This window comes from Procambarus clarkii, chromosome 26 (assembly GCF_040958095.1).
Source record: "Procambarus clarkii isolate CNS0578487 chromosome 26, FALCON_Pclarkii_2.0, whole genome shotgun sequence".
Taxonomy (NCBI): Eukaryota; Metazoa; Arthropoda; class Malacostraca; order Decapoda; family Cambaridae; genus Procambarus; species Procambarus clarkii.
In genome coordinates, this window is record NC_091175.1 from 5663496 (window position 1) to 5681477 (window position 17982).

Consider the following 17982-nt stretch of genomic DNA (forward strand, 5'->3'; position numbering starts at 1 on the left):
AAACTGAAAACGGGACAGTACGTCACTTTCCCGAGCCGCTTCCATTTTTAGTACGACGATTTTTTGGCCGTATATAGCGCATACGAGCGAAAAGCAACGTTCTTTGTAGGAGAACAAGTTGGGGCGAAGTGTAGTCCGTAGAACCAAGGATGGTTCTTCAATGTTCAATTAGAACATTGAAGTATATTCGTAAATGTTATTCAGCGAGAAGAACTACGAACACTTGTAGTTCCAGCATAAGTAGCTCCCTGCTGCTCAAACTGCTCCGGACTCTTTCCTCCACTCTGGTAGCTCAACTCTCCACAAATGTGACAGGTCTGCTGGCCTAGTCCCTCGTGGTGTCCCTCGTGATGTCCCTCGTGGTGCCACACGTGGTGCCACACGTGGTGCCACACGTGGTGCCACACGTGGTGCCACACGTGGTGCCACACGTGGTGCCACACGTGGTGCCACACTTCTCATACCGACCTTCAACGCAACAAAAAGGTGGAAATCGGACATATTGCATTTGGACAGACCGGCAAATATTGAATATTTATGTTACAAAGACAAACTGAACTAATCTCAACTTCCCTGGCCTAATACACGTTATCTGAGGCCTAACGTAGTACATGTGTGTGATTTACAAGGCCTAGGAGGATTGGTCTGAGAGCGAGGGCCCCTGGAGTGTACACGGGGGACACTGACAGTGGAGGCAGCGACCTCTGACATTTGGAGAGGATGTCGGCGTCCGGACGCACGAGTGAGGAACACCATTTCCCCCTCTCCTGGTATTAATACCTGGAGGCCCGCTACAGCCTCCTGTGTCTCCACCTCTCCTCCAGGTATTCCACACACGCCCTCCACTTCCTCCATACTCACTGGACTTGAGCTTTCAGAAAGCGTTTGACAGTCCCCCATAAGAGACTGTTGCATAAGCTAGAGAGACAGGCAGGAGTAACTGGTAGGGCGCTCCAGTGGATAAGGGAGTACCTAAGCAATAGGAAGCAGAGAGTTACAGTGAGGAGTGAGACCTCAGATTGGCATGAAGTCACCAGTGGAGTCCCACAGGGCTCTGTACTCGGACCTATCCTGTTTCTGATGTACGTAAATGATCTCCCAGAGGGTATAGACTCCTTCCTCTAAATGTTTGCTGATGATTCCAAAATTATGAGAAGGATTAAGATAGAGGAGGGCAGCTTGAGGCTTCAAGAAGACATGGACAAGCTGCAGGAATGGTCGAACAAATGGTTGTGAGATTTTAGCCCGAACAAATGTAATGAAGATTGGTGTTGGACGCAGGAGGCCAGATACAAGGTATCATTTGGGAGATGAAATACTTAGAGAGAGAAAGACCTGGGGGTTGATATCACGCCAGATCTGTCCCCTGAAGCCCATATCAAGAGGATAACATCAGCGGCATATGCCAGGTTGGCTAATATAAGAACGGCCTTTAGAGACTTATGTAAGGAATCTTTCAAAACTTTGTATACCACATATGTCAGACCAATCCTGGAGTACGCGGCTCCAGTATGGAGTCCATATATAGTCAGGCATAAGACTAAATTGGAGAATATTCTTAGGTTTGCCACCAGACTAGTCCCTGATTTGACGGGTATGAGCTACGAGGAGAGACTACTAGAATTAAACCTCGAGTCGCTGGAAGACAGAAGAGTTAGGGGGGGACATGATCACCACATAAAAGATTTTCAATGGAATTGATAGGGTAGATAAAGCTTATTTAATACACGGGGCACACGCACTAAGGGACACAAGTAGAAATTGAGTGCCTAAATGAGCCACGGTGACATTACAAAGAACTTCTTTTAGTGTCAGAGTGGTTGACAAATGCAATGCATTAGGAAGTGATGTGGTGGAGGCTGACTCCATACACATTTTCGAGTGTAGATATGATAGAGCCCAGTAGGCTCAGGAATCTGTACACCAGTTGATTGACAGTTGAGAGGCGGGCCGAAAGAGCAGAGCTCAACCCCCCCCGCAAGCACAACTAGGTGAGTACACCTTGCACCACCACACACACTTGAGAATGAAAACCTCTCAGAATTCAGTAAGAAGGGAAATCTAGTCCAAGTATTTACCAATAATTGAGAGGCAGGAGGCACTAAACTACAGACCAGTGTCACCAACAAGTGTTCCTTGTAAAGTGCTGGAGAAAGTGATCAGGTTGTGATTAATTGAACTCCTGGAGAGGGTAAACTTTGTAAGAAAAGTTTACAGGCGTCATGGATTTAGAAAATACTGCTTGAAAAGGTTATTAATATATAGCAGGAAAAGAAGACTGGGGTCGACTATATTTTCCCGGAGCGTCAGAAAGGCTTTGATGCCGTTGTTCATGACAGGATGTGTGGTGGTCAAGATGCAGGAACAAACTGGGGTAACTGGGAAGACACTGAACTGGGCAAGGGACTGACTGAAGAACAGAAGACTGGAATCACAGTCAGTAACGAGGATTCGACTTAAGAGGAAGGTAACGAGCGTAGTTCCCCAAGGGTAAGTGTTGGGCCCCACTCTACTCCTCATAACCCTAAGTGCCTGAGCTCGCCCTGGGAGTGAGTCCGTACCAGTCCATTTTTGGCAAATGAAGCCTTGCTGAGGCAGACCTTGGTGAGGCAGGCCTTGGTGAGACAGGCCTTGCTGAGGCAGACCTTGGTGAGGCAGGCCTTGGTGAGGCAGGCCTTGCTGAGGCAGGCCTTGCTGAGGCAGGTCTTGGTGAGGCAGGCCTTGCTGAGGCAGGCCTTGCTGAGGCAGGCCTTGCTGAGGCAAAATGAGGAGAGCAGGAAGTGACCCGAGGACATCGACAAACTCCAGAAATGAACAAATAAATGGCTGCTAAAGTTCAACCGACAGAAGAGTTGCATTATGCCACAGAGCCCAATAGACACGAACAAGTTGCTCACAAGGGAGTCATTACAGGTATCTCTTGGATGTTTATTGTCACAGATCTGTGTTTTAGGAGCAGCAGCACCAACACCAACCCTCCTGGGAGACCTACATGAGCTGAGAGTCCCTCGAGGCTCTCAGCTCGCACCTGAGGAACACTGGCTCTGTAAAACATTATTATGAAATATACCTGTAAGACTGGCATTTTGTTGTGTTTTCCAAACTAACGCTTCGAGCACCGGTGTTTTGTTCCCGGGTAGTCCTGTACCCTGGCACAGCTGCCCTGTACCCTGGCACAGCTGCCCTGTTCCCTGGCACAGCTGCCCTGTACCCTGGCACAGCTGCCCTGTACCCTGGCACAGCTGCCCTGTTCCCTGGCACAGCTGCCCTGTACCCTGGCACAGCTGCCCTGTACCCTGGCACAGCTGCCCTGTTCCCTGGCACAGCTGCCCTGTTCCCTGGCACAGCTGCCCTGTACCCTGGCACAGCTGCCCTGTACCCTGGCACAGCTGCCCTGTTCCCGGGTACACACATAATAAACTGTAATTCAAGAGCCGTGGGGTCGGGGCTCGGGCGGACCAGCAGGTGGGGACACTCACCTGTGGAAATTAACACCTTGCAAGATGATGACCTCCTCATGAGTCATTACACCACCAATTAGCGGCTGATGATTGCATGGTGCAGTGGGATCACCACTTCTCGTGGCGTGATGAAGGTGGGGGCGAGGCCAGGGGTGGGGTGGGGAGAGGCCAGGGATGCGGGCGAGGCCAGGGGTGCGGGCGAGGCCAGGGGTGGAGGCGAGGCCAGGGGTGGAGGCGAGGCCAGGGGTGGAGGCGAGGCCAGGGGTGGAGGCGAGGCCAGGGGGTGGGTGAATTCCCTTAAATGCAACAAGACAACTTACTGAAGGAAGAAAAGTAGCAGTACTGAGCCACCACGGGGGAACTCAGCCACCACGGGGGGCTAGCTGCACTTGAGCGACCATCCCCTGGGGGTTGCAGGTGTTTATAAACAAGAGGAACACCACACACGGAACACCGCCGCCTCTGACAGTCACTGCAGCGTGGTCTTAAAGCGGAACGTTGAACGTGAGTGTCTGCGGGACCCGGGGGCGTCTGCGGGACCCGGGGGGAGTCTGCCCGACCCGGGGGGAGTCTGCCCGACCCGGGGGAGTCTGCGGGACCCGGGGGGAGTCTGCGGGACCCTGGGGGGCGCTGCACGTGTTGGGGTAGTATGCGGGGGGGGGGGCGGGGTCCTGCTACCTGGCCTCACACGGGAACACGTCTGTGAGTTATTTATGAGGAGGTGCTGCTCAGGGCTGGTGCGGAGGTGGGGGGGGGGTGTTAGCGGGGCTGAGTATTCTGGCTGTGTTCCCTGGCCGTGTACACTGGCTGTGTATCCTGGCTCACAGCGGTACAGACTCCTACGATATCCTTTGCATTAGGATAGCATATCAAAGTCTATGATATCACAGTATATCAAAGTATAACGTAGCAGACTCTCGTCGTGTGCCCCTGAGGCTTTTAAAAACATGGGTTTCTCTCCAGGTTCCGGGTTCGACCCCCGTTGCTTCCTCATTGTCCCAGTGAGCCAGGGAAGGATAAACACTCACAGAGCCTCCGGGTCCTCCCTTCAGAGAGAGTAGGACACCAAAGGGTGTAGTCTTTTGTGTGTAGTCTTAGAGACCCGTGTGTGTACTCCTGTGTGGAGCAGGGGGTGGAGAGGTGCGGGGGGTGAGGCAAGGGGGAGGGGGAGTGGTCTCCTGTACCCCCCCATCCCTTGGTCTCCAAGTAGTGGGCAAGAGGTCTCCAGGGAAGGCCGGGAGCTGACCTTCCATTTCGTACAACAGAAACTCGTTTATTTAATTTTCTTATTAGTTTCCATTAAAAATAAACTGTATTTCTATGTTACAATGATGGTAGTTACTGGCGGCATGTCGGCAGGTGACTGGCTGTCTCCTATACCTACTTCTTGTGCGAACGTCCTCCAAGTGGGAGTCAGTCCAGCAGTGAAGCTGTTGATGGCTGAGCGCCTTGTGTTGTGGTTGTACCTCTTCTGGCTGTCCACCAAGTTGAGCCAGGTGCAGAGCCTCGAGAATATTGCATGATTAACCTTGTCCAGGAGGCGGATAAGTGGTGAGGAAGTGGAGCCGACCGTCCAGGGGCGGAGTGGGGGGGGGCGATGTATATAATTCTCTCCAACTTGAGTTAAGTCTTAACTCTGCAGCGTCGTGCAAGCAAGGCGTCAACGGCCGCGCCGCTCGCAACTTGCAAGATTGTCACTCTTGTGAAACTCAAAAAATAAAGCATAATGAAGCCGTTTATGCAATTGACGTCCAACACGGCGACGACCTGCTCGTTAGTGGCTCCTTGAGGACCTGTTGGCCTCGTTAGTGGCTCCTTGAGGACCTGTTGGCCTCGTTAGTGGCTCCTTGAGGACCTGTTGGCCTCGTTAGTGGCTCCTTGAGGACCTGTTGGCCTCGTTATTGGCTCCTTGAGGACCTGTTGGCCTCGTTAGTGGCTCCTTGAGGACCTGTTGGCCTCGTTAGTGGCTCCTTGAGGACCTGTTGGCCTCGTTATTGGCTCCTTGAGGACCTGTTGGCCTCGTTAGTGGCTCCTTGAGGACCTGTTGGCCTCGTTATTGGCTCCTTGAGGACCTGTTGGCCTCGTTAGTGGCTCCTTGAGGACCTGATGGCCTCGTTAGTGGCTCCTTGTGGACTTGTTGGCCTCGTTAGTGGCTCCTTGAGGACCTGTTGGCCTCGTTAGTGGCTCCTTGAGGACCTGATGACCTCGTTAGTGGCTCCTTGTGAACCTGTTGGCCTCGTTAGTGGCTCCTTGTGGACTTGTTGGCAGGGGCCAGCAGGAGCCAGCAAGAGCCAGCAGGGGCCAGCAGGAGCCAGCAGGGGCCAGCAGGGGCCAGGTAGTTCCTGACCTTGGGGGTGGTAGTTGCTGGGAGCGTGAAGGACCACCACGGCTCTCATCTTTAAGACGCGCGGGATGGTCATGGCGGCCACGTGAGCATTACCGGCTCCTGCCTGATGACCCACACCCGCCCACACCACGCTCCGCCACCCGCCCACACCACGCTCCACCACCCGCCCACACCACGCTCCGGCACCCGCCCATACCACGCTCCGCCACCCACCCACACCTCAGTAGGTCTGGCAGCCTGAGCGTCGGGGTCTCTCACCAGAGGGATCCTGTGACGGCCGCTGAGGAAGGTGACCCAATATTGCAAACTTTGAGGCACTCCCGGGGGTAGAGGCGGCGTAGAGGCACTCCCCGGGGGTGGTGGCGGCGTAGAGGCACTCCCCGGGGGTGGAGGCGGCGTAGAGGCACTCCCCGGGGGTGGTGGCGGCGCAGAGGCACTCCCCGGGGGTGGTGGCGGCGTAGAGGCACTCCCCTATGTAACTCTTCTCTGGGACAGGCAGTAGACGCCTCCATACACTGGTATGACCACCCACACGCCCACGCCCAGCTGCCCCACTCCACGCCCACACTGCCACCTGGTGAAGCAGCCACGGGGGACCAGGCCGGGAACAACACAACAACAACAACAACTAGCACCGCCGCCCCTGGAACACAGCCAGGAATTAGCTCCAGAACCACAGTGCCAAGAGCCACCACCTTGTTGGCTCCGACGTCACCTCCAGATGGACGCCGTCAACACCACTCTTGACACTCGCAAAGTACACGATTATGTCTCGGCCTTGACAGCTGCAGGCAACAGTGAGCCAGGGCAGCTGCAGGCAACAGTGGGGCCAGGGCAGCTGCAGGCAACAGTGGGGCCAGGGCAGCTACAGGCAACAGTTGGCCAGGGCAGCTGCAGGCAACAGTTGGCCAGGGCAGCTGCAGGCAACAGTTGGCCAGGGCAGCTGCAGGCAACAGTTGGCCAGGGCAGCTGCAGGCAACAGTTGGCCAGGGCAGCTGCAGGCAACAGTGGGGCCAGGGCAGCTGCAGGCAGCAGTGCGGGGATACAATGTCGTGAAGGTTTTCCCACAAGTTTACTTTTAATTAAAAGTTGACACGAAGTGGTGAAGTGCGCAGCTGGCTCCCGGGGGGGGGCAGCTGGCTCCAAGGGGGGGGCAGCTGGCTCCGGGGGGGGCAGCTGGCTCCGGAGGTGGCTCAGCTGGCTCCGGGGATGGCCCACCTATCCCCCGGCGTGCCCACCTGTCCCCCCGGCGTGCCCACCGGTCCCCCCGGCGTGCCCGTACCTTGTAATGAGCCAGGCTCATTTAGTCATTCATTTGACATAAATATCCTAAACACGACGTCGCGTGTGGTGGTGGACCAACAAATGGTAGGCAGCCGCCGAGCAAGGGTCCCCCAGTACGGTTCTTCCAGACCTGGAGGCTGGTGTGGACTGGGGCAGGCCTGGAGGCAGGTGTGGACTGGGGCAGGCCTGGAGGCAGGTGTGGACTGGGGCAGGCAAGCCGTCGGCGTGGCGGTGGTTGTGACAGAGAGAGAAGCAGCCACTGATGGAGCCTCTTGCTGTTGCTCCAGCAACCAGAGAGATGATTGGTCTAATTATGGTGAACCATTTATGTTGCAAACTGTTGGGTTGAGGCAGTTGGTGAATCAGTGGACTAACAGAGAGGGAAATGCTATATGTAATTACCGTGACCCGTGGGGCCGTCGTGTCTTATAACTCACCAGAGTAGATAGAAAAGTCCAAAGAAAAGACCATAAAAGTAAATTAAATATCAGAAAGTTTATTGAGTCATGGGAGGCAGCTTTGTAACACACTCACCCGGAGCTCTTCACCGCTACCACCTCCATTTCGTAACCTGAATTTTTTTTCGCAAAATCATCAAGATGTATTCCCCAAACCAATATTTACCCAGGTCTGCTTTAATCGTAACTTATCCATTGTTTCGTATTCTGTCTTGTGTTGACAAATTTATCGTTTTTTTTTTAAATATCCCGTTTGTTACAGTTCAGTCCTGTCACCCCTTACTGTCCCCCTGTCGAGAGAGGATTTAGCTTAAACTTGTGTTAATCCAAAGGTATAATCTATTTAACCTTGTGTTAATCTAAAGGTATAATCCATTTAACCTCGTGTTAATCCCAAGCTTTTCCTCGCTGAGGTCGGTCCACTACTGTCACCTACAGTGATTACGGAGGTTGACAGTCTGCCTGAGAGACTTCATTTACGTCTTCGCCAAGTCTAGTTCTGCACATAACTCAAGACACAGTTTCTTGAGGTTCCCTAAACGAGTCTTAGACTTAGAAAATACTAGTAACGCCTCAGCGCAGGTGACCTAGAGAACAACACTAAGTAGCTCCTAGTTCTACCAGATATTGAGACTGTGAGACTGAGAGACTGTGAGACTGTGATGTACTAGTGAACCAAGCGAGCACCTTTAGTGGCGAGACGTAAACATTTACAGTGAACATGATCAACAGTGGTGATGACGGTGAATGATGTCTGCATGTTCGATAACGGTGAACATGAGTGCACATTTACGGGGTATAGTGAAGAACATTGAGGTAGAGTGATTAGGAGTAATTTCGCTACAGTGCCAGACTTTGCCATGTGTGCTGTACAGTATAGTGTCGTAGCAGTAACAGTGACACGTGTGATGCACAGTATGGTGTCGTAGCAGCAACAGTGCCACGTGTGATGGACAGTATGGTGTCGTAACAGTGCCACGTGTGATGCACAGTATAATGTCGTAACAGTAACATAAAGTTCAGCTTCCAATAATTATATTTTGTAACGGAGATTACCAGTGGACATAACTGCATTGATGGATGGATTATTGGCGTATTTATATACTCCGATATCCAGATAATACTATTTGAATAATTTATATTTATGTACGTCTGCATTTATGCAGCTGCTCTTAGAGTCCTAGACTTTATGAAGGGGCGTACACTGTGTCAAGAACTAGCTACGTGATACTAAAATGTCCCCATCTCGCAGGATGGTTAGTCATAAGTGATTGCAAAGTTCCAGGTACCTCATGCCATCGGGTCTGAATGGTCTAATGACAGGGCATTCGGTGATGTGGTGTGGGAGATCATGCCCCAGTTCCTGCTTACAGTTTACACCTCGAGTGCTCAGGATTGGGAGATCCGTCACCTGTAGCCATCTACCACAGATAACTATAACTAAGGGAAGCGCGCTGAACAATTCTACGGACAACTCGACCTATTTTTAAATACCTTTTACATGAAAGAGGAAGAGGGATACAGCAAGCCAGACAGCTACAACAATACAATAAGATACAGGTTAAGGTACCCGTTGGACGAGCCTTGAAGTGGGGACAGCTTAAGAGAAGTCGGTGAGAGGAAGCGCTGAAGTCGTAAAAGAGGAGCCAGTGCTTAACCCAGCTGCGTGTCGAGAGGTGATGCTGGAACACCCCCACAACTGGCTGAAGGCGGCGAGTCGTGTCAGGAAGAGCGGCTTTGGCGGTGCTTCTTCATTTGTAGGTGGTGACAGTCTGTCTTCTGTTGGTGTTTTCATTCTTGAGTCTTTTTTTACTCTTCTTTCTTCTACTTACTTTCTTCTACTTCTTCTTTCTTCCTTGATCCGGCCTTCCATATTCTTTCCAGGTAAGGAATCTTTGTCTGGTTCTTAGGTGACGTCCAGGGTACAGTTCAAAGCAGTGTGGATCGAAGAGATCGAGGCGGAGAGAGTTGATGTCGTGGAATCTAAATATGGTTTCAGATATAACAAGAGTCCCGTCACGATTTACACATCCAGTAAGGCGTCTTCAGCTGCGAATTGAATTCATAACGTGGCGGTCTGCTATCTTGCTGTGGATAATCTTGTCTGTGTCGGTGGGAAACTCCTGCCGCAGTTCATCGAAGGTAGGAATCTCCCAATAGTCCAGAACTTCAGATTCTGCAGTAATTAGTAGTTGTGGAGAAAGTAGAAGAGGTACAGGAGATGTGGGTACAGGAGTGTGAGCAGATGCTTGAGGTGTAGAATCAGCAGGAGTGTTGACAACTTCAAACGAGTCATCAGATGATTGGCTAAGGTTTTCAGGTTTAGGTGTGGCAGGAGGATCTGGAAGCGTTTCATCAGGGGCAGGATCAGGAGATGCAGTTGATTCAGTAAGCAGGTGATCCGATGCTGGTTGCTGCGGTCGGGAGTCGGCAGACAAGAGACCTGCGACTGCAGCTGCGGATATGGTGATGCTAGACGCTGAAGTGGTAGCAGTGACTGAAGCTGTAGGCGTGAGAAGTTTCCACTGGAACGGTAAATATTGGGAGGCCATTTGCAACGTAGAATTTGTTGAGAATTCGGATGAATTCCTTGTAGTTCGTGCCTGCCATCATTTCTGCCAGTCGCGTAAGTGCGGTCGGTACAATTAACGATGTTGGGAGCCGGCATCTGGTGTGGTGATGGCTGGCTTGATGATTGGCCATAGAGGTGGCGGTGGCGGCTGAGTCGTTGAATGGTTGGCGGACAGGGAGCTGGGCCCCTATTGGCTTGCAGGCTGCATGGTAGATCCACCTCCACCCGAAGGCTTGTACGTTGAAAGTTGTTGATGCGCGGCGAGTGGTGTTGACCTGCCTAGTGTCAGACACCTTGGTTTCCTCAAGTCTTCGGGGGCACTCAGCGGAGACAACAGTGTAGCCCCTTGTACAGAGATGGCAGTCAAGACAGTCGTTGACGCAGTCCTTGAAGTGGTGGTTCCCGGCGCACTTGCAGCATCGTTGGTCCTGGGAAGTGCACTTCTTCATGAAGGGATCGTACCTGTAGCACTTGTAGTGAAGCACTTTTTCCGGAAGTGTTCAAACGTCATCAGTTGTGAGTCGTGTGTAAACAGTTTTTCATTCATAAGCAGGGGGTCTGCGGGTGCATGGAATCACTTTTGGGTCTTTGTTTGGAGGACGGGCTGCATGTAGAGACGTGGGATTGGAACATATGAAACGAGAGAAGCACTGTTCGAGACAATTTCGAATTCAATCTGCCGTGAATCACTTGAAAATAACGTTTTATTCATTAGCAGAGTTTTTGGCACGTGGCTTAATTAGCATTTGGTCATTGTTTATGAAGAGGGGCTGTTTGAGAGAGGGTAGTTGGGAAGGTAGTGGCACTATGGAGATGGTGTGTGTAGTGGAAATGTCTCCTCATACTCCTGCGACGCGGGGAGTCTCAGCTGTGATAATAGTAATAATGAACAAATCCACAGGAGCCGTGATGAGGGTTCGAACCTATGTGATGGATGTTTCCAGGCGCGATCTAGTCGACTGTACCATGACATGGTCAAAAGAATTGCAACCTGGGGTACACCTGCACCTACAAGAGTCCCTCGTCAAGGTTTCTTTGGATTTGTTCATTAATATATCACCTTAATAAGGAAGGTGAAAGACCCACAACATCTATGTGTAATTATTAACAACCACATTTTGGGTTGTAACCCATCCAGCCTCTCTCAAGGTGCTGTATATAGTGTTGTAAACACTGAGACAATACTGAGAACACTCTCTACATCACCGTGAGAGTGTGTAGGTGTCATCCGAACATGTGGGTTTTATTCCTACACCTTATTGGATCTTCCCGTCACCTTCTTCCAAAGTGTAAGGCAGTGTAGTAACTTTGTCAATAATGATAATAATAAATTGTGAAGTGAAATAGTATACCTACGACTACAGTCTCCTTAACGACCTCACAATCACGAGTCATGACGACCGTGACATTCGTGACGACGACAATGACCAGGAAAGCGAGCGACATCACCATCATCATCACCATCATCATCACCATCATCATCATCATCATCACCATCATCATCATCATCATCATCATCATCATCATCATGCCGTTTCAGACTTTTCATGGAAATAATTCCCGGCTGGGTTTTCGGTTTAGCCGAACTGATCCGGTATTTTACGACCGCCTGACAAACAATTTCCGGATGACGCGCGGCTGGCTCCGAAACAATTACACGTCGAGCCGGATTAACGAACAGTGCGAAATACGGCACAACGGCCGCTGGCGGCGGACCGAATTTACATCTGCCTTCGGTCGTCTCCCGAGGCCGCCACATCTCGGGATTAATCCGCCTCGGGTAATCCATGATTTTAACTCACCCACGTCAGCTGTCTCGGGATTACGGCATTGTAGTCGATGATCAGGGACTACCTCCCCTACGGTTGACTCTCTCATCCCAGGTGTAGGGATGTGACGGTGCTGGTTCTGTGAGGCTGGAGTGTGACGGTGATGGTTCTGTGAGGCTGGAGTGTGACGGTGCTGGTTCTGTGAGGCTGGAGTGTGACGGTGCTGGTTCTGTGAGGCTGGAGTGTGACGGTGCTGGTTCTGTGAGGCTGGAGTGTGACGGTGCTGGTTCTGTGAGGCTGGAGTGTGACGGTGCTGGTTCTGTGAGGCTGGAGTGTGACGGTGCTGGTTCTGTGAGGCTGGAGTGTGACGGTGCTGGTTCTGTGAGGCTGGAGTGTGACGGTGCTGGTTCTGTGAGGCTGGAGTGTGACGGTGATGGTTCTGTGAGGCTGGAGTGTGACGGTGCTGGTTCTGTGAGGCTGGAGTGTGACGGTGATGGTTCTGTGAGGCTGGAGTGTGACGGTGCTGGTTCTGTGAGGCTGGAGTGTGACGGTGCTGGTTCTGTGAGGCTGGAGTGTGACGATGCTGGTTCTGTGAGGCTGGAGTGTGACGGTGATGGTTCTGTGAGGCTGGAGTGTGACGATGCTGGTTCTGTGAGGCTGGAGGGTGACGGTGTTGGTTCTGTGAGGCTGGAGTGTAACGGTGTTGGTTCTGTGAGGCTGGAGTGTGACGGTGTTGGTTCTGTGAGGCTGGAGTGTGACGGTGTTGGTTCTGTGAGGCTGGAGTGTGACGGTGCTGGTTCTGTGAGGCTGGAGTGTGACGGTGTTGGTTCTGTGAGGCTGGAGTGTGACGGTGTTGGTTCTGTGAGGCTGGAGTGTGACGGTGTTGGTTCTGTGAGGCTGGAGTGTGACGGTGCTGGTTCTGTGAGGCTGGAGTGTGACGGTGATGGTTCTCTGTGACGGTGATGGCTCTCTGTCGCAGCATCTTGAAGTGTCTTATTTTGTCACTTATATTTTTCTTTTGTCCAGGAAATTTGTGGGTTTAAACAGATAATTTAAGTATGTATATTTTGATTCATGTGTTGATATATGTTTTGGGATACATTTGATTGTGGAAATTTCACTTTCGTTACATTTACTTCCCTAAGGAGCACGATGAAGGACGGGAGGGTAACAGTTCGTGTTTGGCGGTCTTAAGACTCGTTGAGCCATCCTTGGCAACGTGAGCATTGCAATCACCGCCGCCTGCAGCAAGCGCGACATCAGATGCCACTTGCAGGATGATCGTCGTTGAGTGTGTTGGCTGCAACACAGTCACTGGCCATCGATTGGTGCAGTGTGGCGCGTGGGTGTGTGGGAGAGCCAGGTTTGGCACTCCCACACTCTCACTCCCCTGGAACACCACACTCTCACACCCCTGGACCACCACACACACACACACACACACCTGGACCACCACACACACACACACCTGGACCACCACACACACACACACCTGGACCACCACACTCTCACACCCCTGGACCACCACACACACACACACACACACACACACACACACACACACACACACACACACACACACACACACACACACATTGGATATGTGTGTTTGTGTGGAAGTACACACAATTAGGTGAGTACACACACACACACACACACACACACACACACACACACACACACACACACACACACACACACACACACACACACACACACACCTGGACCACCACACACAGGAAAGGAAAGAGATGGTTGGGTTGACTGCATCTATCTGGACCTAAAAAAGGCTTTCGACAGAGTTCCATATAAGAGGTTGTTCTGGAAACTGGAAAATATTGGAAGGGTGACAGGCAAGCTTCTAACATGGATGAAAAATGTTCTGACTGATAGAAAAATGAGGGCTGTAATCAGAGGCAATGTATCAGACTGGAGAAATGGCACAAGTGGAATACCACAGGGTTCAGTTCTTGCACCAGTGATGTTTATTGTCTACATAAATGATCTACCAGTTGGTATACAGAATTATATGAACATGTATGCTGATGATGCTAAGATAATAGGAAGGATAAGAAACTTAGATGATTGTCATGCCCTTCAAGATGACCTGGACAAAATAAATATATTGAGCAACACTTGGCAAATCGAATTTAATGTGAATAAATGCCATGTTATGGAATGTGGAATTGGAGAACATAGACACCACACAACCTATATATTATGTGAGATATCTTTAAAGAATTCTGACAAAGAAAGGGATCTAGGGGTGGTTCTAGATAGAAAACTGTCACCTGAGGACCACATTGTGCGAGGAGCCTATGCTACACTTTATAACTTCAGAATTGCTTTTAAATCCATGGATGGAGAAATATTAAAGAAATTATTCACGACTTTTGTCAGACCAAAGCTGGAATATGCTGCGGTTGTGTGGTGCCCATATCTTAAGAAGCACATCAACAAACTGGAAAACGTGCAACGACATGCCACTAAGTGGCTCCCAGAACTGAAGGACAAGAGCTACGAGGAGAGGTTAGAGGCATTAAATATGCAAAAAACTAGAAAATAGAAGAAAAAGAGGCGATATGATCACTACGTTCAAAATAGTAACAGGAATCGATAAAATTGATAGGGAAGAATTCCTGAGACCCGGAACTTCAAGAACAAGAGGTCATAGATTTAAACTAACGAAACAAAGCTGCCGGAGAAATATAAGAAAATTCACTTTTGTAAACAGAGTGGTATACGGTTGGAGCAAGTTAGGTGAGAAGGTGGTGGAGGCCAAAACCGTCAATAATTTCAAAGCGTTATATGACAAAGAGAGCTGGGGAGACGGGATACCACGAGCGTAGCTCTCGTCCTGTAACTACACTTAGGTAATTACACTTAGGTAATTACAAACCCCTGGACCACCACACACACACACACACACACACACACACACACACACACACACACACACACACACACACACACACACAAACACACACACCCCTGGACCACCACACACACACACACCTGGACCACCACACACTCACACCGTTGAGGGAAGTACAGCGAGTAGTGACAAAAGAACCGATGGGGTAGAATGATAAGGAAGGAGAGTGTGTTAACTGCTCAAGAAATAGAGACGTCACTAAGATGCCGTAGTTCGATCCACTAAACATATCTAGGCGAGTTCAACAAGGTGATTACGCTTACAATATCATGTTAATATAGGGGAAGGAGTCATTCCATTAACTGTTCAATACACTTACACAGGCGAAACAGACATGCACGCAAGTGCAATCAGGTGCACAAAGGTGTCGTTCTGATCTCTTCTGCCGGGTCTTGGGAACTTCGAAATAAAATGTTCGTCGAACGCGGTATCTCTAAACACACTAATTACCAACTAGAAACGTTCAATCATAATAGCAACATTAGCAAGTTAGACACGACAATATTGCACACCGAAACACAACATTGTCAACTTTCCCGCCATTCTCACGTCTCTCGTCAGCGCTGTGAAGGCAGCGTGACAAAAATTAGGTAAGAAGTCAGTCCGCCTTATAAATATTTCGCCGAGCTGTACCGTAGTTCATACCCGAGACGCGTATAACTGTGTCACCTTCCTCTCGCTGTGACACGATGGACGAGACGATCAACACAGCCTCTCGCAGTGTCCCCGGGAGCAGGGGAGGGAGGCCAGCCTGACGGTCCACCTCATACACCAAGATTCTTATTGATCTCCACCGCCGTGCCTGGGCTCATAATTGTATTTATGAGTGCCTCTTCCCTGTGGGGCGACGCCTGGCCTCCCGACGCCGCGCTCACACACACCGTCACTCTGGCCTACCATTATCCAGGCCCAAATAAGTTTGGAAAAAGAAGTATATTTGTGAGTAGGTTGTGTGAGCAGGCCGGAGTGTTGCTGGTGAGACGGACTGGTGCCCGTGGTGGTGACCGCTCAAGCACCATTAAGAGTTGGGATTTTGAATGTTAGAGGAGCAGAAGTGATCCTGAACGCCGCCTCGAATGCGATCCTCGCGCTGATGATCAAAATATTATCGGATCTTAGGAACGTGGTCTACCCAGCCCCTTGGTCTACCCAGCCCCTTGGTCTACCCAGGGCCTTAGTCTACCCAGACCCTTGGACTACCCAGGCCTTTGGTCTTCCCAGTCCCTTTGTCTACCCATGCCCTCCCCATCCAGCCCGTTGGCGCCGTGAGGGGGCTTGGTGGTCGGCTGCCAGAGTGTGATTCTCCATGGGACAGTCCTCTGTCCTTTTGTGGCCTTGTGCTCCTGCTGCTGTCTTCCCCAATTGTTCCGGATCACTTTTCCTTTTCCTTGTTTCGTTTTTCTCCCCCCTCTTCTCCTATCTGCTTGTCGTTTCCTGCCGACCTTTTACTTGTTTTGGTTATCCTTTTGGACTTCTTCTATTTTGACACCCGGGCGCTTGGGAAGGCATACATACTCTTGCGCCCGTAGAACTGTAGTACCCAACGTCGAGAGCGAGGGGAACCTTTTATTGTCAATCCCCCTTTCGTCACTGAACTCGATCTCGACGGACTGACGGATCTTAAGGTGACGTTTGTGGGGCGTATACTCGAGACGCACCCCTATGGGGTCCCGGCATGATCGGGGTTGGCTTCTTGTCGAGTGTCCTGCCTTTAATTGTAGCTCCATGGTGAGTATGGGGGGCACATTCGTGAATGAATGTTTTTCGTCTCGTCTTTGTCTAATTCTGTTCCTCTTCTACCTTCTCGGACTCGTGGGGTGGGCAACCAAGCCCCCGAGTAGGACTGTGTTGGAAGACCGGGCTTTGTAGCCCCCGCTGCATTGGGCCCCGACCTTGCTGCTCCTGACCTTCCTGACTATTCCCCTTGGCTACCCTTCCTCCTCCCTCCTCTGTAGTTGGGTCGAGCCCCAAGCCCCTAGTGGTGACCACCTCGTCCCCTGGCACGGCTCAGTCTCTAGTAGTGACTACTGTGCCTTTTAACCCCTCTCTCTTTGGGAATTCTCAACGCCGTCCTCGCCACGGCCGCGCTCACTCAATTCCTTCCCATACTGATGCATTTCAAGCCTTGTTTGGTCTCGCTTCGTGGGCCAAATACTTTGATCTCCTCCCTCGTGATTCTTCGCCTCCTGACGATTTCTCCCTCCATAGGCACCTTGTCGATTCAGTAGACGCCTCCCGTTTCCCGTAAAGGTATTACTTTTTCCGACTTTTATCCGGTTATTCATTCCTCCATCCTTGCCCGTTGGCAGGGTTGTTGGTCTTCTGTTGTTGGTAACAAACTGCGTACTCTTAAGCATTGTGTGTCCCTGTGGCCTTCCTCCTGCCACCGTAACCAGCGGTGGGAAACGGCTCTGGCGCGGTTGCGTCTTGTCCATACGCGCTTAACTCACGGTCACTTAATGGAGCGCCGCCCAGCTCCTTGTTGTCCAAATTGCATTGTCCCTCTTACCGTAGTGCATATCCTTGTTAAATGTCCTGACCTCCAGGACGAGCATGTGTCTTGCGTTCCGACCGTCCCTCGATAGAATTCTTGGTGAATCGGATACTTTTGATATCGTTCGCCTTATGCGTTTTTGTTCTCGTATTGGCATCCTTGGTGATATTTAGCGCCCTCTGATTATTCCACACATTTGGTGGTGCTACATAGCCTTTCCGGTTTGGTGCCTTCTTTTGATAATTACTTACTTACCCAGGCCCTTGGTAGTGAGAGTAAAGGCAAGTTAGCATGCCAATGTGAAATATAGTGATAGTGACCTCCCAGGGGTGGTGATGACCCTCTGTGGTGTTAGCGACCTCCCTGTGGCAATGGTGTCCTCCCTAGGGTAGTGAGATCTCCCTGGGAGCGATGACGATCTCCCTGGGGTAGTGGTGACCTCCTTAGGGTAGTGAGATCTCCCTGGGGGTAGTGGTGACCTCCCTAGGCTGGTGGAGACCTTTCCTTTGGAGATGGTACTGGTGACCCTCCCCGGGGTGGAGGTGACCTTCCCCGCCGCCGGCTGCGCCAAGTTCCAGGCTGGCCAACTTTGTGTGCTCGGCAGCAAAACATAATATGATATATGAGAGCAAGAAAACTGCTTGCATGTGGATTACTCCATC

At 51.1% G+C, this 17982-nt stretch overlaps 2 protein-coding genes across 2 annotated transcripts in view; one reads left to right on the plus strand and one right to left on the minus strand.

Moving 5' to 3' along the window:
- LOC123756696 (solute carrier family 7 member 14) overlaps positions 1-17982 on the plus strand; it is a 115493-nt gene that overhangs the window by 51862 nt on the left and 45649 nt on the right. The window lies entirely within an intron of this gene.
- Positions 11966-16553, minus strand: LOC123756608 (variable charge X-linked protein 3B-like). The gene is made up of 2 exons (XM_069331417.1): positions 16367-16553; positions 11966-12861 (listed from the first exon to the last, which is right to left on the minus strand). Exons 1-2 carry the CDS (start codon positions 16551-16553, stop codon positions 11966-11968), a joined length of 1083 nt encoding a protein of 360 aa, XP_069187518.1.